Consider the following 23920-nt stretch of genomic DNA (forward strand, 5'->3'; position numbering starts at 1 on the left):
AATTAACTATAAATAATTGTGACCCACTCACCATGATTTCAAGGAACATTCACACAGATTGTGGGCAATATTTTTTCCCAAATAATATGGCGAGACGACAAGTCATTCTATCTTGGAATGCAAAAAAAAAAAATTGCAATTTTAACATATGTAAATAATATGATTCTTTTCTTGAGGTTTATAACAAATCTTTTTTTTTTTTTGAGTCAATCGTATAAATCACTTTAAATTATTCTGTCACGTGTTGCTAATCTCATGACATCCTAGTAAAATAAATTAAACAATCAAAATTTCTTGAATATAGCTAGGTAAAAAAAACATTTTAAACACGTACCTCCAAATATATACTTATTTTTCTTATTAATCAAGAATAATTTTGACTCCTAAATAAATGCATTGCATGAAAATAATATATGGATAACCATTAAATTTTTTACAAGAAAACGTCGCAACAACCGTCCGGCCAGTTGTTTCGAAAATTCATAAAAGATTATTGAATTGGTTATTGATCAAAATAAAGTAAAACTACGTACACTCGAAATTAGTAGGCATATTACATAGGCTTTTGTTGCCCCCCTCCAAGTCCACCAAAGCCACTACTGGTGTATAAATTTGAAGAAACCCTTCATTTATTTCTGCGTAAAATAAACAAAAAGAAAAACAGAAATGGGTGCTCTGGACTATCTTTCTAACTTTTGCACAGTCACCAGCACCAGAGGCAAAAGGAAAGCAATGCAGGTAAACCCTCATGATTAGTAGTACTATTGAATCTTATTAATGCTAAATTATGTACGTACGTATGATTAAGTTTATTTTCATGGAATCAAATCCTTTTGTTTTCCGTTTTGTATATCTTTGTTTTTTGGCAGACAGTTGAGATTAAAGTTAAAATGGACTGCGATGGATGTGAAAGAAGAGTCAAGAACGCTGTCAAAAACATGAGAGGTCATTCTTATGTTGCCTCTTAATTTAGTCCATAAATCATGTACCTTTTTTAAAAAAATAATAGAATTTCTAAGCAAACAGTTTGATCGTTACTGGTTTAACTTGAAACCCTTTTAGTTTCTCGAGTTAATATGAAAATTCCAAAACAGTTACAGGTGAAAGTAAATGTTGGTTAGATTTTGTCTGAAGTACATTTCGGTGCATATGTATTTATTTCAGGGGTGAAAACTGTGGAAGTGAATCGAACACAGAACCGAGTAACAGTTAGCGGCTTCATCGATCCAAATAAAGTGTTGAAAAGAATAAAAAACACAGGAAAAATGGCAGAATTCTGGCCTTATATTCCGTACAATCTTGTTCAATATCCTTATATATCTCACGCATATGACAAAAGAGCCCCGGCTGGTTTCGTAAGAAACTTGGTGCAGGCATCGGCACCGGTCCCCAATGCAACTCACGAGGAAGAAAAAATCACGTATCTCTTCAGTGACGATAACCCAAATGCTTGCTCTATTATGTGATTACATCAGAGCCTGACAAGTGCACTCTTTCTTGCGAAGGAGCTCGTTTGAAACCTGTTTTTTTACCCTTCTTTTGAGGAGCAAAAGACCACTTTTTAAAGTTTTGAATGATATGAGGATATAAGATGAGGCATGAATAAATATGAACACTATCTTTGTAGTTACTAATATTCATATATAATCTCGTTATTTCAATTGTGTATTAAAACAATAAAATTTGGATTAAATTTCAATTTCCAAACACTTCACGTTAGACTTTCAGACGACATGCATGTTAGTTAACACTCCGGTGGAAAAAAAAACAATACAAATCCATTTCTATGTTGAGATTTGTTACTGCGGAAAATCATTTTTCTTGTAGTGATATAACACAAATGAGCTGAGTTGCTTGGGAGCTATATGATATTGGTGCGTGAGTACTAGCTTGTCGATGTTTTTGCCTTCTACTGATCTCAAGTCGAGTTCGAGGTTTGTAGCCTCTTGCTCGAGCTAGAGTTAGAGATAGAGCTAGAACGTGAAGTTTAAATTAAATCAACAGACACCTCGATGTGTTAGATTACGCCTCTACATATTATAAGTTAGATTACAATTAATCAAATCTCCTGATTAATCGTGAATATCTTTAGAAGTTCGAAGTCATTAATTCTTTCTTGAAAATGAAAAGCATAGGTGAAGAGAGGGTATTGGTCAAATCAGGAAAAAAAATGTGGGAAATGGAGATTCAAAATGAAGCCATGGCTTTATTAGTTGGTGGAAATAGAATAAGATTCTTGTGCTTAGCCCCATTTGGATGGGATTAAAGTGGATTTGCATTAGATTTACCCAAATAATAATCATAATTTAATATGTTTTTCATTAATTCAAGATGCTAAATTTACTGTCATACTACTATCTTCCTTTTGGTTTTAAGTTAAGAAATAAGAGTGAATTCTATGATATAACAATAAAAATTTTCTTGGTCACAATAATGACCACTCATACAATTATACAAGTGTAACATGATTATTGAAGGGCTAAGAACTAGAAAATATTTTTGGTAGACTGAAGATTCAAGTAAATATAACATGTAATTTCTTGAAAAATATTTGGAGAAGACACGAATATAATGGAGATGCGACAACTTGTAATTTTTTTTTTTTTTTTTTTTTTTACGTAAGCCATAAGATACCCCTCTATTATGCTTTTGTACAAAGAGTACCTTTCGAGGAAAACTTCCTATTTTCCTGAAATTTTGGCTTTGATTACTATGTACGATGTGTGAAATATTTTGGTTCGGAAAATGAGAGAATGTTGGTGGAAGTGTTATTATTATTATTGTACAAACTTGTGTGAGACGGTTTCACGGGCCGTATTTTTTGAGACGGATCTTTATTTGGGTCATCCATGAAAAATTATTATTTTTTATGCTAAGCGTATTAGTTTTTATTGTGAATATCAATAAGGTTGACACGTCTCATAGATAGATATTCGTGAGATCGTCTCACAAGAGATCTACTATATTATTATTTTTATTTGTAGCAAGAAATTGTTAAATTTGAGTCTTAGAACCTTGAATTCAACAAAAGTTTCGTTTTATAGACCAAAAGCCGCCGATGCATCAACCAACCTTTTAAATTATGAATTTAAATCGGCTTATATGGAGAGATTTGTAAATATTTAAAGAAAAAGGTGTAGTTTTTTAAATTTGAAAAAAACCTTTAGGAAGTTAAATACCGAATAAAATATAATTGTCTTGTCCTTACCCCCCAAAAAAATTTAGAGTATGTTTCTTGTGAGACGGTATCACAAATTTTTATCTATGAGACGAGTCAATCTTACTGATATTCACAATAAAAAGTAATACTCTTAGCATAAAAATTAATATTTTTTCATAGATGACCCAAATAACCGATATTCACAATAAAATATAATAATTTTAGCATAAAAAATAATATTTTTTCATAGATGACCCAAATAAAATATTCGTCTCACAAAATACGACCCGTGAAACCGTCTCACACAAGTTTTTGCCAAAAATTTATTGTCTTGCGAATTTATTTATTTTTCAAAAGGATAATAAAGTGTAGTTAGTAACAATCACTATATATATGTTATATGTAGATATGATTATATATTTTTTTTTATCACGAGTTAGTGCTTCGTGATTAAAGAATGGTGATTTTTTAATTTAAAAAAATTCTTTGATAGATTGGAAAAATTCAAGGAATCTTAATTTTTTTATTTGAAAAACAATTTTTTGATATAAATTTAATTATTTAAATATACCAAATCTCCAATTGCTAAGGGTGACCCATCACATTAAATTTGTAGAAAAATTATAATTCCACAGCTGAAAGGTTGCGGTGTGATGTAATTGTTAAAGAACCAAGTGGGACGCCATAATTCGACATTGTCACATGAAAATGTTGCCAGGAATCAACGCTACTTAGCTTGGCCAAACGATTCAACTCTAGCACCTTTCTCCATTTGACCACTCCGATACTCCGTAATATTTTTCAGAAAGATGCATTCACTTTATTATTATTAATTTTATTATTATAATATTAAATTTAACATGAAACTTTATTAACAACGTATTATGTTATATTATGATCTTACAAATTACATACATAAATTTTAAAACAATTATGAACTTTATTCCAAATGGAAATTACAAAGATCGATTTTAGTTAAAATCTCAATTGTGTGGATTATTTAGTTAGAAAAAAATCTATGTTCCGAGGATTTTGGTTATGCTGCTGGAAGAGTAGCCTTGGCAGTGGGCTGTCGAGCGATATTCCACTGCAAAAGACAGTGGGGCAGTGGTGGCAGTAATTGAACGCGTTCTCAGCCATTGGAAGCATGGCAAAAAAAGAAGGGTAAATCAGTCGCAAATCATTCCTCGTTTTAGCATAACAAAGTGATAACTCAATGTGCTAAATGTTTTATGAAGGACGAGAGGACATTTTCTTGTAAAAATGCTACCCAATGATTAGAATATACTCTTATTTAGCAACATCATGTATTTTAAAGCTTCTAATACAGTGGATTGATTCTAATTGTCAGAAGTTTGATAAAAAATTAATGATAGTACAAAAGATGTGAAAAGTTGGAGAGCTTCATTTTCAGAGGTTTGATGAATTGGAGTGCTTGGAAGGCGAAATTTGGAATACTATTGCTCGCACGTTCCAAAGTATGCAAAAATAAACCACCATAAAAATTGAGATATAAATTATTCTTCCCTTCTGGATTGAAAAAATATTGGAATTATTGGTCAGAATCAATAATGAGCACATACCAATGCAATACTAATATCACTTGTATGTCTCAGCTGTGTAATTGATTTTCGGGTTGCGAATGTCATCTTGACTCTGAATCAGACGAATCTCCAAACTACTAGTCTCGCAATCATGTCCAGCCCTTTTATAGTCATTTAGTGTCCTAGCCAGAAGCGCCTGTGCCACAGAAAAAGGTCTTAGACGAGTCCACCTCAGGCGATGCTTCTCTTTCTTTATTATTATTTTTCTTTCTGATCAAGATACTAGCTAAAGAAAGAGATCCCTATTACAATTATTGGTGGTTCACTACTGTTATTGAGCTTTTTAACACCATATATCTAAAATTTCCATTCAGAATAATGTCCAGTATTATGAATCACGGTCCCAGTTGCATAACGATAGCATGATGCCTACACAATAAACATACCTGCAAGCTTGATACAGAGAGCTCTGCTGCTTTGTCAAGATTGTCAGGATATTTCTGCATAAAAAGGAGAAAAAAAATCAATTCTGCCTATGACAATGCGTAAAAAGACCCAAGTTAAGTCTCGTCTAGCATTACATTGCTCCATCCAAGTAACAGGGCAGTCATTAGATCTCCAGTTCCCTGCAAGCAACATATGAATAAATAAAATAGTTAGTAAGCGAAACAGAGAAGAGAGTACTCACGTTGAGCCCTGAAATGAGGAATGAGGAATCATAAACCCCATATAGCATAACAAGAAAATATCTAGAAAAATCAATAATGACAATATTTTCACAAAAAAATTGAAATTTAGAGAAGATAAAAAAGGTTCGTTGAGGAAAAGTAGAAAGTTTCAACTGCATACCGTGAAATAAACAGGAATCTTGGGAATCAAAATCCTAAACTGTGCAGGAGGTTGACCCTGTCATCATCAAAGCTTAATTGAATAAAAAAGATTTGCACACATAAAACCAAACAATGAATTACCATACCACAAGTTGAACGGAATGGAGTAAGAATTACAAAATAAACATTCCATAAAGTCCAAAGGGCACAGAACAGCAGTTGGGGCATTGAGGGAAATAAGTTATTCCAGCAAATGTGTCTTGCATGCACAAGAGAAAAAAAAACGCTTGGCAAGAGTTGTACATTTCCTTACCTTTTCTTTCTGATGACTACCAATCAGAAGAAGATTCCCGTCTATATTGATGCTTGTTATGACAACCTAAAATACAACGTTACGTTCCGATATCATAATCAATATTATTAAATCAAGCCACATGAATTTCAACTTGTCTGATAAATGTTGCCATTAACCAAGCAATGACTTGATGCTCCGTTTTAATACTAATGTTGCCATTAAGTTCGGTCTGTTGCACTCTGAAGTTCTCATGGATATAAAGGAAGTAAATATCAAGAGAAGGATAGACCCTTTATCTGGAAACGATGCTTTAAAACCCAATAAACTAAATTCTCTCGGAGTTAAGAAACACATTAAACCTTTGATGGCCCAGCAGTATGAAGGATGTTGCAAGCTTCTCTGCCATCTTGTTCGGATACAATCCTGATAAGTATAACAAATGAAGTGGCAAAATAGAGAACAATTCAATGACCAGACAGAGAGGGGAAAACAAAAACTAGTACAGTTCATCAACCCTGTCCTGATGTTCAGCCATTTACACGTGCTTAGAATAAGTAGTTCTTCTATCACAAATAAGGGTGCAGTTGAGAAACTCCATTTCGCATATTCTTTAGTAACAAAATTTCATCCCGTTAAATCAAATTCGCGATATGGTAAGTCAGATGAAATCCAAAGACTAGCAGACACTCTACTAAAAAAACTCAACTGATTAGTACCTCAAACCTGTTAAGAGTTCAGCCTCAAATTGATTAGGACTCAACATTGAAGCAACTGGGACAACCTAACCAAAAAGGGAACTAAATAAGTTACCATTACTATGTCATGTCAGTGAACAATAGATATAGCAATATAAGTAATAAATGACTTATTTGACAGGAATCAAAATCCTTTTTCTCCTGCTAAATTTCCCACTTACAGTATTGAGCATCACCCATGTCAGATATAAGGAATAACATGCATAATCTCTAAGGTAAAGTTCATTTTATGACGAAAATGGTCTATAATATAAATGTTTTAAGTTGAAGCCATAACAACTTTTCAAAGCACCCAGTCAGATCAATATCAGGCATCAGAACCTGGCCTGTTCAATTTCCTTACATGGATTGATATTAATATTGTCCAAAAAGAGACTTCAAATGTTCCATTTGAAATAGTTCAAATATTTCTCAAACAAAACATAATTAATTACTCAAAAGTCATGGATGGTCATTTACCTAAAAATTTCATTTTATATTTTTTTTAAGTTTATCATCAATCCACACTAAATTACAGAATCTGAAATCTAGGAATTCGACGAATTGACCTAAAAGATGACTGACAGATTTTATAATGGTCATATGACCAGGTTGATGCCTGGATGGAATTCATAATTCTTATGCAAATTAAAAATAAAAAAATCTACTTCCAAATTATACCACAAAAATACCTTCTCTCGATATACAGATACCAATTCTTGAGGGACATAAAGCTTTCCTTCATCACCCATCACTGGATCACAAACTGACAACAAAGGTCTGTTCATTAAAATATATCCGATTTTATTTCTAAACCTAATTCACATCTAGAGTTGAAACTAATGAGTCATGATCGTGACCACAAATGTACAACAGAGTCCCCATACAGACACCAGTCCAATACCGTGGTAAAAATTATAATGAAAAGCACAAAGATTCATCCATGATTCTGAAGAAAGCAGTCGATACTATAGTTTTGGAATATACAATCATTTGAGAATATCTAATATAATTTGAAAGGGATTGAATGGCGACACAACAAATATTCTTCAGAGCTCAAGAAAATACGAATTAAGATGGATCTCATTTAAAATATACAATCATCTCATGTAAGGCATGCTTAAAACGCGCCTTGAGAATTTAAGATGCCCCAAGTTGCATGCTTCAAGCCCAAGGTTGTGCATCAAAGGTGTGTACAGGACATGACTTTAAGGTCAAAGGCAAAGGCATCGCTGCCCCTTGAGCCCGGATGCATGCCTTGTGGGCTTTTAATAATTATAGCAGACAACCATTGCAGTGGAACAAGGACTCAATAAAGTTTTCCGTACTCAGCATAAATGACAAAAGTTAACAGCACGTAACTTTCACTTACCAAATACAAGTCCAGGGTTGATAGACCTAAGCTTCTCGACAACTTTTAGCACTGTGTTTAAGAAGGAGACTGAACCTATGTAACCTACAGTATGCAAATAATCGTTGACGTGAACATTATTGCAGAGTAGAAAAAAAAATGAAACACTAAAACAAGTTAGATACAGAAAGAACTGAAAATTTATCAGAAACAAATTAAAGATTCATATTGAAATGGAAACAAGCATCTGCGATAACTATAAACATGATATAATGAAAAAGGTTTATACTATAAAGATTCCATTTCCTGTCAATTATATCTTGCGTAAACTTAAATGATGAACGCTCCACAGTTTAAAAGCCAAAGTTACATAAGAATAAATGAGCTAATTCTCTATGGACAAAATAACAGTTGTTAATAAGAAACCTGTCAGTAGATGTGTATAATACAATAATTTATTAGCTTCCAGGCCCTCTATTAAATCCCAGAGTTGATCTCCATTCAAAACCTGACCCTTAAAAGTAGGATAACCTGCAAAAACTCAAGTTCACTTAACAACAACGTGAACGAATTTGTGTGATTGACAAGCACAAACATGCACATCTTCACAAATGCCGATGCACCATGTTTCAGGTCTCAGACTATTAATGAGGAGGTATAAGCATCATGCCTGTATGGTTTGAGAATTGTACAGAATTGATTGGATCAACATCATAGCCGAGTAACTGCAGAGGAAAGACTGCTGATTTGTTCCCCACATACCCCTACTTTATAGAATAATACAATAAGCGCTACTGTACGGGAGCTCAAAATCTTCAAACATCAATTCTGGTAGCATATGAATAAAAATGATAGCAAATCATTCCCAAAAGATGCAGAGTAAAAACTTTTACAGTAGCCAAAAATCAAATCTCAACTGTAAAACAATAGTCCCCAGCAATGCAGTAAAACGTCATTAAAAAATAACGAGGGCCAAACAGATACAAAATTAGACTTAAGGAAAATAAAAACCTGAACAGTGTGAGACTGGATAGAGAGAACCCGACCAGTGTCAGACGGCAAGACTAAAGCGAGAATGGGTGGAGATGCCATCCCGCACTTCTTTATGCTCCCTCCCGACCTAATATCATCATTCAAAAGACCTTAATCACAATCACCTAAAGAAAAAGTATTTAACGAACATACATGAGCAAAAGCACTACCGCCGTGTGATAAACAGAAAAACTTCAACTGAAACATAAAGATACCGAATTGGTCTGGGTGGAAATCTAGCAATGAGTGGAATCTTTAGCATAAAGCAATAAACTGCAAAATAATAACATTCATTAGATGCGTACAAAAACTAGTCGGCAAGCATATCTCCTGGTCGAACAATACTACGAGTATTACCCAAAAGAGGAAGAAATTTCTGTAACCCTCGGATTGCCGGCTCATTCCGGACCCCCAAATGCAGGACTGGGGATGTCAATACGGGAATTGAACGCCGAATTCAGATAACCATCACCATCAATAAGGTCAAACGCAAATCATTTCAGTCTTGTTTTACATAAATTTCCTTTTGTTTTTAAATACTTTTTTTTTTTTATCAATACCATTAACGGATTGTAATGACAAAAGTAAATTAACATGATATTTTGATTTATATAATATATTAATCTGAAATATTTCATGATATTCCAATAAAGAAAGTTCACTAAATTTATAAAAAATAAAAGCAAAAACTTGTGTGAGACGGTTTCATAGGTCGTATTTTGTGAGACATATATTTTATTTGGGTCATCCATAAAAAAATATTACTTTTTATGTTAAAAGTATTATTTTTTATTGTGAATATCGGTAGAGTTGAACCGTCTCATAGACAAAGATTCATGAGACCGTATCACAAGAGACCTACTCAAAAATAAAATAAAACTTGAGTAAGCTTTCAAATTCTAAACTTAAATCACACAAAAAAGAACATTTGCATAAATGTTCCAATTAGTTCATAGATATTTTTAAAGAATATGTTTTTTGTGAGACGGTCTCACGAATCTTTATCTGTGAGATGGGTCAACCCTACCGATATTCACAATAAAAAATAATAATTTTAGCATAAGAAGTAATATTTTTCTATGGATGACCCAAATAAGAGATCTGTTTCACAAAATATAATCTGTAAAATATAATCCCTGAAAACGTCTCACACAAATTTTTGTCATTTTTAAAATATCGACAACGTAATAATATTTAAAAAATCTCATATCATTAAAAACTAACTTTCTTCAATTCTCGGGTCGCCATCAGAAAGCAAAAAAAAAAAAAAGTCACACCTGTCGTTGACCTTTTGTTCTCACTGCAAGCAAAGTAGAAACTAAAATGTAATAACTCAATTCAATCATATTAAATCATGAAATCAAAATTGATTTTTATTATTTTATTTTATTTTATTAAAAATTTAAAAGAAATTGGCTTTTATTTGATTTTTCGGGTATCAAATATAACCCATTAATTTGACTCAATTTTCTTCATGTTTGTAAAATCGAATACATCAAATAAATAATAAATTTTTAGTGGAAAATCTTTTTTTCTGACATATTTAAGCTTGATGATTATTTTCTGATTAGTTGATTTTTATGTAAATTTGGTTTGATTAGTTAAATTATAATGTGAATTCAGTTTAATCATTATTTGATAAATTCGTTTGATTGACGATAGCCACAGCGCACGCAAACATCATCCACTCCTTTCTTCAAAAGGGATTTCTCCTCACTGCCATTAATCTTCCCTTTTTATTTTAACCGTATTATCTAATCTCAATGGAAGATATATTTTAATCAAATGCCACTTATTCACAAATCAACTCCCTCACGGAAAAAAAATCAAGTTGATCACAAATACATATAGTATGTAATCTATGCTATAAAACAGGGGATGGACTCTGTTTCTTGAAATTTTCTTCAGAATAGTGGCCCCTTGAAATCTTTTTGGGACAGTAGTAGTTAGGCCATGGGGAACAACATAGGAGGAAGGAAAAAGGCAAAGATAATGAAAATTGACGGCGAAATTTTCAAGATAAACACGCCTGCAACTGCCATGGATGTGCTCAAGGATTATTCTTCGAGTTACGTATTGCTTGAATCAGAGTCCGTAAAAAGGTATGGAATCCGGGCTCCTAAGTTACAACCGGAAGAGGAGCTTAAGCCCAAAAAGATTTATTTTCTTGTGGAAATGCCCGAGTTTCCTCTTGAAACGATGGGCATAACTCGAAGGTCGAGATCTGTAGTGCATATGGGTGGTGCAGAAGAGCGGCTGAAGCGTATGATGTTGAGAGAAAGATCCAACTCCTATATTTCGCGTTTGCATTCTGGGTCAGTTCGGGTTAAGATGAGGTTGCCGAGGGCTGAGATTGAAAAGTTGATGGAAGAGAGTAGGAATGAAGAGGAGGTGGCTGACAGAGTTCTTGAACTTTGTTTGAAAAGATGCAGAGAAGAGGAGGCCCGATAGTGTAATTCAGGTTATTCAGGTTTTCAAGTTCAAAAACGGGTTCGCCCAATGGTTGATATTTCAGTGCAGTTATTTCTGTTAGCCACAAGAATCTGTGTTGAGTTTCAGTTTTTTTCAGTTATTTCTCTGTTTGGTATATACGGACAAAGGTGCACAGAACTGCAAGAATCATAAGCCAAGAAATCAGACTTGCTGTAAATTTTGATGAACTCTTTTGATCGAGACTTCGTTGACATTTTGTGCTGCCGATGATGTCTGCACTAGATTGGACTTTCGAACAAGTCATTTTCATTCCTGCAAGTTGCGAGAGCATAGAACACAAAACTGGTCATATTTCAAGAATTGATCCAATCCGGGTGATCCTGCAGGCCTATTTTGCACTTTTTAAATACAATATATATATATATATATACACACACTAAAGCTTGTGTATAAATTTCTACTTAAATTTTGTCTTATTCAAAAGGTGTTATATTATATCATTTCTAGTAGTCATCTTTCACAGGCCGTGAAATTCTATCTGGAGTCTTTCAAATAATGCTCAATACTCGTACGCTTCCTGACACAAATGGATTATGGGTGAGGATTGCCCCCGAAAAATCCTACATAGCATGGATCAGTAATAATCGTGAGACAAGTTACTTTTATATAACAATAACAGAAATGTGCCACGATATGTTAATAAGAAAATGGGATTCTGTTGCCTCTTTCCCCTTTGTTGCATTTTCATTTCACCCACAAGCTGGCGCTTTCTGCCTTCTTTCTCCTTTTACCCCAAAAGATCAAGAACGAATCCCTATAAGAAACTAGGAGTCTGCCTTTCTAAGCAATGGGATTTGGTTTTTTCACCATGCTTATATGCGTCTTCAATGGGGGAAATTTTCTTGTGGTCCACGCTTCATATTATTACAAGTATATGTGTGTGTCATCTACTCCTAGATATTTTGCTAGTGGTATAAACATATGTCACTCATTGATCGATTCAATCTGATTTCGAAGGATTGCCATACTTATTTGAACAAATAATTGAGCTTACCAACTATAGACCAGACGGGACTAAAAAATATTAAGTTGAGATTCAGCTAAAAAATGAGAAATTTTACACATGGGCATGAGCGTTGATTGGTACCACGTCGATTGATAATTTTCTCTCCCAAAATGAGAAATTTTACATATGGGCATGAGCGTTGATTGGTACCATGTCGATTGATAATTTTCTCTCCCACAAGAATTTGGAGATTCAATGTTTAAATTCAACCTCTAGAAATAGTTGGTAGAAGAATACAGTCAGGCTTCACTTCTAAGTTCTAATGCGTCAGGAAGTGATGAACTGCCTCAAGAGTCGACAGAACATGATTATAGAATGGTTATGGATAGGTGTGTTCATCGATCGGTTCGGTTTGGTTTTCGATTTTTTCGATTTTCGATATTACAAATAGATAATCGGATATCCGAACCATTTTTCTTCGATTCGTTCGGTTTTCTACCGAAATGGTTCGGTTATTTCGGTTTTGATACAATTATTTAAATTAATAAGATAAATATATTGTAAAATATAATATGTTATCTTTTTACATGATTTTTTAGTAAAACATTTAAATATAAAGTCTAAATATTTTTTACTAAATATTATTCAAAATAAATCATTCGCTGATATCATCTCAAAAAATATATAATAAAAATAAAATCATTAATTTAATGAAATTTCGGTTTTTCCGGTCGGTTCGGTTTTGACATATATAATCCGAAACCAAACCAAATAAATTTTAGTTTTAACATTTATATCCGAATTATAAAATTCGGTTTTCGGTTCGATTCAGTGTTCGGTTTTTTCGGTTTCGCTCCTCGATACATTTGATGTAGCCCATTTCACATTAACAATGGCAAGATAATGTAGCATATACTTAAAGAGACCATAGCACAAAGTGACACAAACCATACAAAAAATTTAGTATTACCGCAAAAATTTTGAGGTTAGGCTCACCGCCGCACTCAGCCACCGATGCATCAGTTGCTGCACCTCACACCGGTGTCACATCTTCAACCTCTAGCAAAAGGGATCTGCTGCCACCTAGATTACCTGATTTGCTTTGAAATCGTTGATATTGTTATATTACACCTTTTCTACACAAAGCCAAGAAAGCAAACTCATCCTTTGCATTTAAGATCAACTAGATATATCACTAGGAATTTGAAGTATAATACTTATGCATCTGCATTCTTTCTGCTCAAATGCATGCACAAAGGGGGATATACAGAGACATGACAATGAGATGCAACATTACTTGCTGAAATATCCAAAGAGCCAGCTGCTTAATGATTTATAACTCCAAATAAACTATATGATTATATCTGATTGTTCCACACATAGTTTGCTTTCCAGCACATATCAACAATAGCACAGCATTACGACAGAAACTAAGACAGATGGGGGCACGCTACTATCATTTCAAAATAGTATTTACATCCGCACGCAGGAGTTTAACCAAAGAATTTTCATTTACTAGAACCGAGATATACAACAGTTTCAATACAAAAGCAATATAGCATTTATATTGCAGTGCTTATCATTTAATCATACGTCTCAACTACAAGAATCATGTGTGTACAAAGGGTTAGAGTTTACAAAAACTGGGAGGGCGAGGTTGAATCTGGCTTCCCACCATCACCCAACCCACCAGGATGCTGTAAATTCTGCAAAACCTGTGGAGGTAGAGGTATACTCCCCAATCCACCTCCCAAACCATCACTTGTCGACCCAAAGAATTGACATACAAGCCTAGCCATTACACCAAGAATCTGCATTTGATTCTGGCAAAAATCAGCATGTACTTGCAAAATCTGTTTCTCATGTGCCATTTGCATTTTAATCATTCTCTCCCTCCATTTCATCTCTTCTTCCTCCCATTTCTCCTCCCATTTCATCCTCCGCCTCTTCTCCTCATCAAATTCCCTCTCCAAAAAGCTCCTATTTTCGAAATCCCTCTTGGCCAATGATATGGAAGTTTCTTCAAACTCCATATCATTTCTGTAACTTTGCTCCTCCCTCCCCTTAAACCTCTTCTCCCTCTTCATATGACTCTCTTTCATTAAAGTCTCTTTCTCCATAAACATTTCCTCTCTACCCCACTCTCTATCCCTCCTCTTTTCTTCCCTGTTACAAATCATATTCCTTAACTCCAGAACTTTAGTACACACAATCTTTAAATTTTTCCTTTTAAAACCTTTAACCAAATCTTGATTCCCTATTCCTTTCCCCATCTCCTCACCCTCATCACTAGCACCTAAATCAACCCTTTCTTCTTCCTCCTCTTCCTCATCCAGTTCATCTTCATCGTCAATCTCTTCACTCTCAATACCATATCCCAGAATATCAGAAACACCCTCTTGACCAAATTTCTTCACCGGTCCCCCGTTAGCAAAATCTTTCACACCAATATCAGGTGATAATTCAATGTCTCCAAACACTTCCTTGTACTTTAAAAAATTTTCCCAATGAATTTCCCCATCACCCCAATTGAACTCGTTGCTAGAATTGATTCTGATCTTCTGCTTCACTCCCAGATACTGGTGCCGCATGTTTTGCACCTTGATTGATACATCACGCCAAGACCACTTGAAAGGGAAGGTGATTGGATCCTGAAGATGGTGCAGAGAGTTAACGTGGTCGGAAATTGGCTTGAATTTTTTCTCCCGGGTCTTGAGCTTGGATAGCGTGCCATAGTTGAGGAGCTCGGAATATTTTGACAGTAGAGTTTGTTCTTCCAGCTCAGACCACTTCTTGCGCTTCATGCTATGTTGTTTTTGTCGGATAAGAGGTGGACAGGCGGCGGTGGAGAAATGTAATATCTTTTGGGCGACGGAGATAGGAGGAAGGCGTGCGTTCGGACAAGAAACCTAAACTCACTTCTTTAAACTTGCGTGTTCCAGTCCTCCATAATTTTTAGATTTTTTTTTTTAAAAAAAATATTGATGCACGATCATCGAAATAACTAGTTAATTTCTAGTTGCTTCTTCTTCGAGAGCTTTCCTAATTCCCAAAATTTAATATTAAAAAAAAATCTCACTCAACATTTGCTTAAGACCGTAAAAACGAGATATACCGTATACGCACGAGCACTTGTAATTCGGTCCTAAACAAGTTGAGATGTGTAGCACTCTTGTGATCACGGTTAACGACGTTTGAAAAGTGAAAAACATAGCTATATTTCGAAAATGAGAAGCCGAAAGTGAAAGTAATAACCCAGAAGATCAAGATCTTAAGGTCTCGTTGTTTCATTAATACCATTACTGTTGTAGAAGATCTGTAGTAAGATATTCGGTTGAAATATTTGTTATGATATTTGTCTCGTGAGGAAGGTTCAGTTTAGTTGTAAATATACTACTATCTTTTTACATATACTAGTGAAAGTAATTTCATTTAAGAAAAACTATATGTGAAGAATGTGTCTCGTCACCACATCTTCTTCTTTTTTTCAAATATATGTGTATGTTGATGGTGCGTGTAAGAATCAGATAAAGTTGAAATATGTCTCATACTTGACCACCACATGTACATTTCTCATTTAACCATTGAAGATTGGCCTCCGTTGATATCTCCATCCGGATTAAAGCCACACGATGAGTCAAACCAACAGCCCTCGACCCAGAGCTAATTAGTGAGAGTTACACTTTCCTTTAAACTTTTGTTAGCAAGAGACTTGTTAAAATTGGGTCTCAAATTCAGAATTTCATCCAAAATCTGGGATTTTGGTGTGAGATGGCCTGTAAGCCATCAACCCTCTTTAATTAACTATAATCGATAAGATTTAGCTTATATCATGAGTACGTGGTAGGCTTCAAATTTCATGTCTCAAAAGATATTTCAAATATTTAGTTTCATTTGTTTGTTTAAATTCTAAATGTATGCATTTTCAAAATATTTATATTATTTATGAATTATTGAAAATACAAAATTAAAGCATCATTTATTAGAATATGATATCCGAACTGCAATCGACATAACACCCACAAACAAAAAAAAAAAGCCCAAAACCATTCATTTGCATTCTACTTGAACACCTCTCCTCCCCATCCTCTCCCTCTAACAATTTCTTTACATTGTTCAAAAATTCAATGCAATCCTATCAATGGACTCAAACATTACTGATCATTGTTCTCATTTTCCAACTGTATAGTGTGATCACCACAAGCGACACAGTTTCTGCAAATATGGATGAAATTCTTGATCCAAGTGTCAAGTGTGGAGAATGCCCTTGTGGGAATCCATGCAACCAGCCGCCACCTCCTCCACCGCCGCCAAGGTACGTATACACAACCGCGTTAACCCCACCACCTCCGCCCAGCTTTAATTATTTGACAGGTCCTCCTGGAAGTTTGTATCCACTTGATCCATTATATTCAGTAAACGCTGCGCAAAAATATTCGATTGAAGCAAGGATGATTCTTGTGTTAGCGTGTGCAGTCCTTCAAGCTCTAATGTAAAAAGTTTACTTACAATTATTCAAATTATATATGGAATTACATATTATAATTTATATGGTCATATGATCCATTAATTATGTTTCTATTTTCTGTCAACGAATCACTTTCTGTAAAGTTTAGATAAATGGTAAAAATGCTTGATAAATTAGTTTTAGTTATTTAAATTGAGTCTGCGACGCCAAAATTCTCTTCTTCTTTTTTTAACAAGAAAAAAAAATTAAATATGAGAAATTATGCTGCTACAAAATTTAAATAATTGAATTTGCAGTCTAAATATCTCTGTTAACTGTGGACTTTTTGCTCTTCCGATATCAAGTCCAAAAAAATTTATTGGCGACTCATACTGTTAGTTATCCCACATCGTTTGGATAAAATATCTGAAAGTTGTATGTATGGTCTTGGACAATTCTCCCTCTTTGAGCTAGCTTTTAGAGTTGAGTTAGGTTCAAGTTTCAATCTTAACATGGTATCAGAGCTCATGTTCCACCGTTATGTGTTGGATTGACCATAGTTGGATTATCCGTTCTGCCCATAATTGGATCATTTGTAAACTTCACGCTCTAGATGTTCATTCATGGGCGTGAGGGGTGTGTGTTAGTTGTCTTATATCGGTTGGATAAAATACCTAAGAATTGTATATACGGTCTTGGATAATGCTCTTCCTTTAAACTAGTTTTTGGAGTTTAGATAATTTCAAATTTCAATCTATTAACACATAAAGAAAGGCGTAGGAAATTCAAGAAACGAAAGATTATATACTGTCCATCGTCCTGCCAAAATTTGCTACCTACTCTGCTTGCTACTTGTACCATGTCAGATACAAAATAATTGCAGTACATCTCAACATTGACACGAGTGTATGTAATTTCCCAAATTAATTATATAGGCTTTTTGGGTGTAAAGGGTCCACGAATCCACATCATAACATTAATTGCCTACACCAAATGTATTGCTAGAAAAGATGGAATTGCCGACATTCATGAATTATGGGTACACGGACTTAATTACCAGTTTACCTCACTAGCCCATTCTAGAGGCTTGAACTGGCACTTATACCGTACTAATTTCATCCCAACTAATAAGGCGGGCTAGATCCCGCTGATCAAAATTTTCCTTGATCGTTCCCAAGTCTTTTATTTTATTTTTTCGCCGTGATTAGGAGCTTTAACGTTCGAAAACATTGAACTCAAGTTTTTATCATTTTGATGGAACTTCACCAACAAGACCATCTATATATCAATTAATCAGCAGGAGCTCGTCGTACAATCGCCCTTTTTCTGCCAGTTCCGTAACTTTGCTCCTTGTCAACAAGTACTTGTTTTGCTTTTTCCAAATGATTCCTCACCTTAATATTTTCAAGCGTATCCCAGTTTCATCTCAGATCTTGCATGAGTATCGATCAACAGAATCTGAGCTACATTAGTTCAGGGATCATGATTCATGCATGCCTTTTCCATGAGTTGTTTCTCTATACTCGGATATACTCGGATATATAGATCAGTCGGAGACTTAGTCAGAAGACTTTGAACCGAGCCACTGTAGAGTATTAGAAGGGTTAATTAATATAATGTACTTTGGGGGTTACCGTGCATCTTTTTTCGAAAGATATATATGCATGGATTATATGTAGGTATGTTTTTAAAATTTATTATATTATAGCGATCTCCCTTTGGTCAGGGTGGCTGGTAATTGTCGAAGAAAGAACCCTTTTCAAACTGCTTTATCCTCAATCGAAGATATTTATAAAGCATTCAGAATCACCATCAATAAAGAGAAGAGAATATCTTCGAATCAAGAAAAGAAAACAGAACCCATTTCTTGAACAGATCAGACATCATAAGCCAATGTGAATTGCCCAAATAAGAAAGGAAAAGAAAACGAAAGCACCCGCGGCCATTTTGCAACCCAATCAATTATCTGAAAACCAAGCCAAAAAATCTACGACACAAGATGAAACATTCACTTGTTTAGGAATTCTTTGCAAGCCAATTTAATGGGAAATTTTTTATTTTTCCCAACGTGGAATACCGACTCTTCAAGTTCCAAATGAACTTAAATCAGTCGGTCCATTTTATTTATTGATCGATTGATTGATTCCTCCTCCAAGTTTTGCTTCAAAAAATTAAACACATATATAATCCACACACACGTACGTAGCTCGTTGCAAGTGCGAACGCGAGCATGGAGAAACACTACAATTAATTAAAGGGGCTTTTATTTTATTACATTAAACAACATTGTGCGCACAACTCATTGTTGCAACTAAGACGACCCGCTGCTTCTCACAAGGAGTTTAACTAACCACTGGCCCTTGCTGTAATACGTGGAAGTCAGCCACCCAATTTTTAAATATAAAAAAATAATTTAAAAAGGAGCGACTCCAGGATCACGCCAAGAGTCTCGAGTTGCTATCTTTCCTAAAACATCTGAAAAAGGAAATACAATATATTAAAAAAAAAAAGTCTGACGGAAGTACTAGTAAACCTAAAGAAGACGGGGAATAACGTGGGTGATTAATTTTTTTATTTTTTTTTATATCCTAATGTAACGGGTGGCGGAGATTCGAACTTCCATACAACGAAGAATTTCGATGAAATCATTAGATCAAGCCCTCGATCTCAACGTGGGTGATTAATTTTATCACAAATAGTGGCGAGAAATATAGTTAAATAATTACATCCATTATTTGGCATGCACACGACATGACAAGCATTCAATGATTGGTGATATACAATTCCCGATGAAAATTTTCAAATGTTTTCACGCTGTTCTAGATCAGACACATACGCTTCTGGTTATTGAAATGAAGTCAATGGACACTCCTATATTATAAACATACAATAAATTTACACCAAACATTATTCATGATTAACATTTATAATAGATTTCAAATTCATAGAGGTTGAATTTGGATTGAGGATTTATATTTGATTTTATGAGATATTTGAAAGACGAACTTAAAATTATTTCATATTGGAGAGAATTTAAAATCAGCCAAAAGAATAAAAAAATTAACTTTTTTGAGATTTGAATTCCACTGTTAAGTGGATTTGCTCATACAAATCATATGAATTTGTTATTATAGATTTGAGATCTCTAATCTCAAATTCATCCATTCATAAGTCATCGTCAATTTGTAATAAATTATGAAATCAAATACTTTGACGAGAATCATGCAAATGCATCCATAAGATGAATGGATTCAGCATGAGATAAGCCATGTGTTGCTAATTAAAATGTGTGAACTCCTGTGGCTACATATATTATATACATGATTTTTAATTAAGATATATTTCCTGGTATATATAGTATCTGCATCTGTGATGCTGCAAAGCGTAAACCTAAAATCATGCACATAAACATCAACACAAGATTAATTATTGCAAACTGCAAAGCATGGACACAGAGAGAGAGACAGATGAATGATACATATGCCTTAATAACTTCACTTTTTATTTATTTTTATTGTTCATTGTCAGACATTAAACATGAGAAGTAACACGGATTGAACTAGCAAATATTGACTGATCTGGAGAATATAAAAGTTGTGTTATTATTCGTACTGATCATACATTAATCTCTTTCTTCAAGATCCAAGAATGGCATCCATGGCTTCTTTTACCTGAGAAATCTGTGTAGCTTTTCCGCCTTGTGAAGGCCAAAATTCATCAGTTGCCAAAACCTGCATGTTATATATATATATATAGAGAAGAGAGAGAGAAATTTCATTTCATTTTTCATGCTATTAGGAAAAAAATGATGTACTATATTTAATTGCGTTATCCACACCTTCACTTGCAACTGTAGGAACTTCACGTAGCTTATTGCCTTTTCTAGCATGGTAACCAAATCAACCTGCACACATATAAATTAAAGTCAATCAAAAGTATTATTAGGACTATGTTGGTCGCCGGGATTGACATATAATAGGATTGTGTGTATAATAGAAAAGGTAATATTGCCAGTCACTTAATATTTTTCATCAATGATGATGCTGATAAACAAGATTACACCATAAAACAATTAAGTAAATCAGCTTTATAATATTACCTTCGATCCTCCGTTGGGAACGAGTTCCTGCAGTACCTTAAGCCGCTCGCTGATCCGTTCTCTTCGATTCTACAAAATAAACTCTTTAATTTAGAGTACAAAATATTCCTTTCAGAACATGCCAACGGATATGAATATTCGGCTCGTGCTATTATTATTGAAATATTAAGTGTTTTAGGTAATTAAAAATGTACGTAGAGATCATAACACGATAGCTCATACATAAAGTTTTAGCGTTGTATACAAGGATTAGATGGAGTTGAATTTTAGAAGATAAAACACACTACAAGAAAACAGAGCTTCAGAGACGATTTTTTTAAGATAGAATTATGTAAATCAGAGACGGATTTGTTACGGAATTATTCATTCGTTTCACTTTAATAAAATATGATATTTGAAAAGAAATTTGACACGGAATTTGAAACAGTTTTGAGACAAAATTACATATGGAATTTTACAAACAAAAATAAATACAGTTGGTGGATATCTAGTAGATATATATATACAATTTACTATTACATTGTCTGGAGAAAAAGTACTAAAAACGCCATTAAAAATTTTCCCTTAATTGTTTTTAAGAATTGAACCTTGGCTGCAATACTCAGCGGATCCTTTTTAGCTGTCAACTCCGATTTTGGCTTTGTTGAAGAAACAACACATGATTTCTTGAGTTCTTGCACACCATCTCCCTATAATAACAAATCAATCAATAAATACATGATCAAAATTATTCAAAAAATTTATTTGAAATACAAGTTTTTTCCCTGCAAGAATGTGTTCGATTTACCATGGCTAGACGTTTATTTTTGCATGTGTCTCGCCTTCCTGGCTCTTGAATCTCTTTGTTAATTTCATTTTCCCGATCATTCAATCTCACGGCAGCATGGTGGCAGCTGGATGTTTCCGACATGATATTATCGGCAGCGAAGCACTTGAGAAAATCCATCCAATCTTCTTCGCTCGTCATTCTTGAATGTAAATTATTTGTTGGCTTCATGTTTTTATTCAACTCAAAGTTAAGGAATGCTCCATTATGAACAAAATTACAAAACTCGGGCTTAGAACATATAACAGAATGGCCCTCCTCATATAAATTGCAAGCAGGGACTTGAAACCCCAATCCGCTAGTTGGACCGGACACTGAAGAACAGTTGCTCATCCTGAAATTCATCTCAAGCCCGGATGCCTTTTCTGGGCTTTGGGGCCTGTGAGAAAAGCTCTTCCGGTGCTCATCTTGTAGGAAAATCTCCGGTAACGATTGACCAGGAAAAAAGTGCTCATGAAATGCAGTAGCTTGGATTGTAGCCAAGGTTGACTCGTTGTCCATTGAATGAGAATTGTGAGAAGGGATTAATTAAGCAGAGTTGAAGTTGGGAAGGTTTCAGTAATGTGGAGAGAAGACAAGGTGGTTTCAACCCTATATTAATACTCGAGTGGTATTTATTGTTGATCATGTTATTTCATGCAGATGGAACGAGGAATTTATGTGAACTATTATTTAACTTAGTATTTATGGAAATCGCACATGATGTGTGGCTTTTATTGGAAATTTGCAATCTTTTGTACCACATTTATTATGAAATTTGTAACTTTAATTTTTTTATTATCTATGATAAATTTATTTTGTGAATAACTTATCTTTTGTTTGGTGCGACTTAATGCAAACTACGTCATACAGGTAAACTATATTACATAACCTCTATGTACTTAATATATTGAAATAAAAAATGTTGGTAAAGAAAATCGAAATCATGAATGTTCGGTATCACGCTCAGCTATTCCACCAATTCGGATACCTCGTGAGAGTATGATATTCTTATTTTTAATCCTACCTAAACTAATCGACTTTTGGAAAATAATTTAAAACTTTTTAAAGGGATGATAACCAAAATGGTCAAGTTTATCTATCTTGTATGGTAGTCTTGTAAATATTAAGTTAGATTGAGTTTTGATTTTTGATTATTTTTTCACAGACTCATCATTTTTCACATCACATCAGTATTTTTCAGCGTCCACTCCAGTAAAAAAACATAATTTTATTTAGGCAATTGTGTGAGACGATTTCACAGGTCGTATTTTGTGAGACAGATCTCTTATTTGAATTATCCATGAAAAAGTATTACTTTTTATTGTGAATATCAGTAGGGTTGACCCGTTTCACAGATAAAATTCGTGATACCATTTCATCAAAGACCTACTCTTTTATTTATAGGACCGTTTTGATCATTTTTCTTTATTTAAACTTAGAAAATGTGTGTTGAAGTGACACTATTTAGCTAATTTATAATTATTGATCGATCCGTAAACTGAACAATCACATTTCAAAATGATTCATGACTCACCAACTACAAAGCACGATTCACAATATTATTATAGGTAACTCAAGTCAATCTTACAAAATAGAAACCTTAATAAAAATAATTATATATATATATATATATATATATATATATATATTGTGAGGATTGGAAAGTATATATTTAATTCAATCTATACGTGGAAAATTATTCAAATTGAACAGGGATGAGTTGAATATATAAGACTTAAAAAAACGGCGGTTTAAGACAATAATGTGCCGCTAATTATAACCAAATTTTATTTAACCAATTTGGTTAAATCATGAAACAAAATCATATAGCAAATTTTAAAATAACAATATCAATAATAAAAACAAAAAAAATAAGACAGCCATATAAAATTCAAACTAAACGTACAACAGACATATAAGAAATAAAGGTGTATTTGGGAAAATGGATTTCAAATCCATTAATTTATATTATAGTTTTATCGTAATGAGTGAAATAATATATCAAATCTTAAATTTATACCTTACTTATTTAATATATATATATATATATATATATATATATATATATATATATATAAACAGAGTTTTTGTCAAAAATAGTAATTTCCCGCCAAAATGTCATTTCTAAAAAAAGAAAGATTTTCATGAATATTGACACATGTGTAATGCAATAAATGATCA

At 33.7% G+C, this 23920-nt stretch overlaps 5 protein-coding genes and 1 long non-coding RNA gene across 11 annotated transcripts; 2 read left to right on the plus strand and 4 right to left on the minus strand.

Annotated features, from left to right (window-relative positions):
• Positions 1-501: 501 nt before the first annotated feature.
• Positions 502-1661, plus strand: LOC142538076 (heavy metal-associated isoprenylated plant protein 21-like). The gene is made up of 3 exons (XM_075643520.1): positions 502-738; positions 870-945; positions 1165-1661. Exons 1-3 carry the CDS (start codon positions 667-669, stop codon positions 1464-1466), a joined length of 450 nt encoding a protein of 149 aa, XP_075499635.1. The 5' UTR covers positions 502-666; the 3' UTR covers positions 1467-1661.
• Positions 1662-4671: 3010 nt separating this feature from the next.
• Positions 4672-9464, minus strand: LOC142536966 (pyridoxal kinase-like). Of its 3 annotated transcripts, none has more exons than XM_075642469.1 (14): positions 9304-9464; positions 9162-9219; positions 8926-9034; positions 8585-8678; positions 8341-8445; positions 7936-8019; positions 7256-7329; positions 6546-6610; positions 6189-6252; positions 5848-5913; positions 5554-5610; positions 5286-5330; positions 5151-5204; positions 4672-4900 (listed from the first exon to the last, which is right to left on the minus strand). In XM_075642469.1, the coding sequence occupies exons 2-14, from the start codon at positions 9206-9208 to the stop codon at positions 4760-4762; spliced, it is 1005 nt and encodes a 334-aa protein (XP_075498584.1). In that variant the 5' UTR covers positions 9209-9219; positions 9304-9464; the 3' UTR covers positions 4672-4759. The 3 variants fall into 3 exon arrangements, with proteins under 3 accessions (XP_075498584.1, XP_075498583.1, XP_075498585.1); XM_075642468.1 differs by having other exon boundaries at positions 9117-9219; XM_075642470.1 differs by having other exon boundaries at positions 8926-9071; positions 9304-9455.
• A 1232-nt stretch (positions 9465-10696) lies between these two features.
• Positions 10697-15350, minus strand: LOC142536967 (uncharacterized). Of its 4 annotated transcripts, none has more exons than XR_012818484.1 (3): positions 14024-15350; positions 13382-13521; positions 10697-11999 (listed from the first exon to the last, which is right to left on the minus strand). XR_012818484.1 is itself a non-coding variant. In XM_075642471.1 (2 exons), exons 1-2 carry the CDS (start codon positions 15187-15189, stop codon positions 13506-13508), a joined length of 1182 nt encoding a protein of 393 aa, XP_075498586.1. In that variant the 5' UTR covers positions 15190-15350; the 3' UTR covers positions 13241-13505. The 4 variants fall into 4 exon arrangements, 1 of the variants encoding a protein (XP_075498586.1); XR_012818483.1 differs by having other exon boundaries at positions 13356-13521; XR_012818485.1 differs by having other exon boundaries at positions 10700-11691; positions 13356-13521.
• Positions 10900-11397, plus strand: LOC142537867 (uncharacterized protein At1g66480-like). Its single transcript, XM_075643350.1, has one exon. It carries the CDS (start codon positions 10900-10902, stop codon positions 11395-11397), a length of 498 nt encoding a protein of 165 aa, XP_075499465.1.
• A 1789-nt stretch (positions 15351-17139) lies between the features above and the next one.
• Positions 17140-18501, minus strand: LOC142538077 (uncharacterized). The gene is made up of 3 exons (XR_012818639.1): positions 18068-18501; positions 17597-17941; positions 17140-17224 (listed from the first exon to the last, which is right to left on the minus strand). It is a non-coding gene; the product is annotated as an uncharacterized LOC142538077 (long non-coding RNA).
• Positions 18502-20467: 1966 nt separating this feature from the next.
• LOC142537868 (uncharacterized) lies at positions 20468-22294 on the minus strand. The gene is made up of 5 exons (XM_075643351.1): positions 21719-22294; positions 21519-21620; positions 20932-21000; positions 20671-20736; positions 20468-20563 (listed from the first exon to the last, which is right to left on the minus strand). Exons 1-5 carry the CDS (start codon positions 22256-22258, stop codon positions 20468-20470), a joined length of 873 nt encoding a protein of 290 aa, XP_075499466.1. The 5' UTR covers positions 22259-22294.
• Between the last annotated feature and the right edge of the window lie 1626 nt (positions 22295-23920).

Source organism: Primulina tabacum, chromosome 2, assembly GCF_025594145.1.
Source record: "Primulina tabacum isolate GXHZ01 chromosome 2, ASM2559414v2, whole genome shotgun sequence".
In the NCBI taxonomy this organism is placed as follows: domain Eukaryota; kingdom Viridiplantae; phylum Streptophyta; class Magnoliopsida; order Lamiales; family Gesneriaceae; genus Primulina; species Primulina tabacum.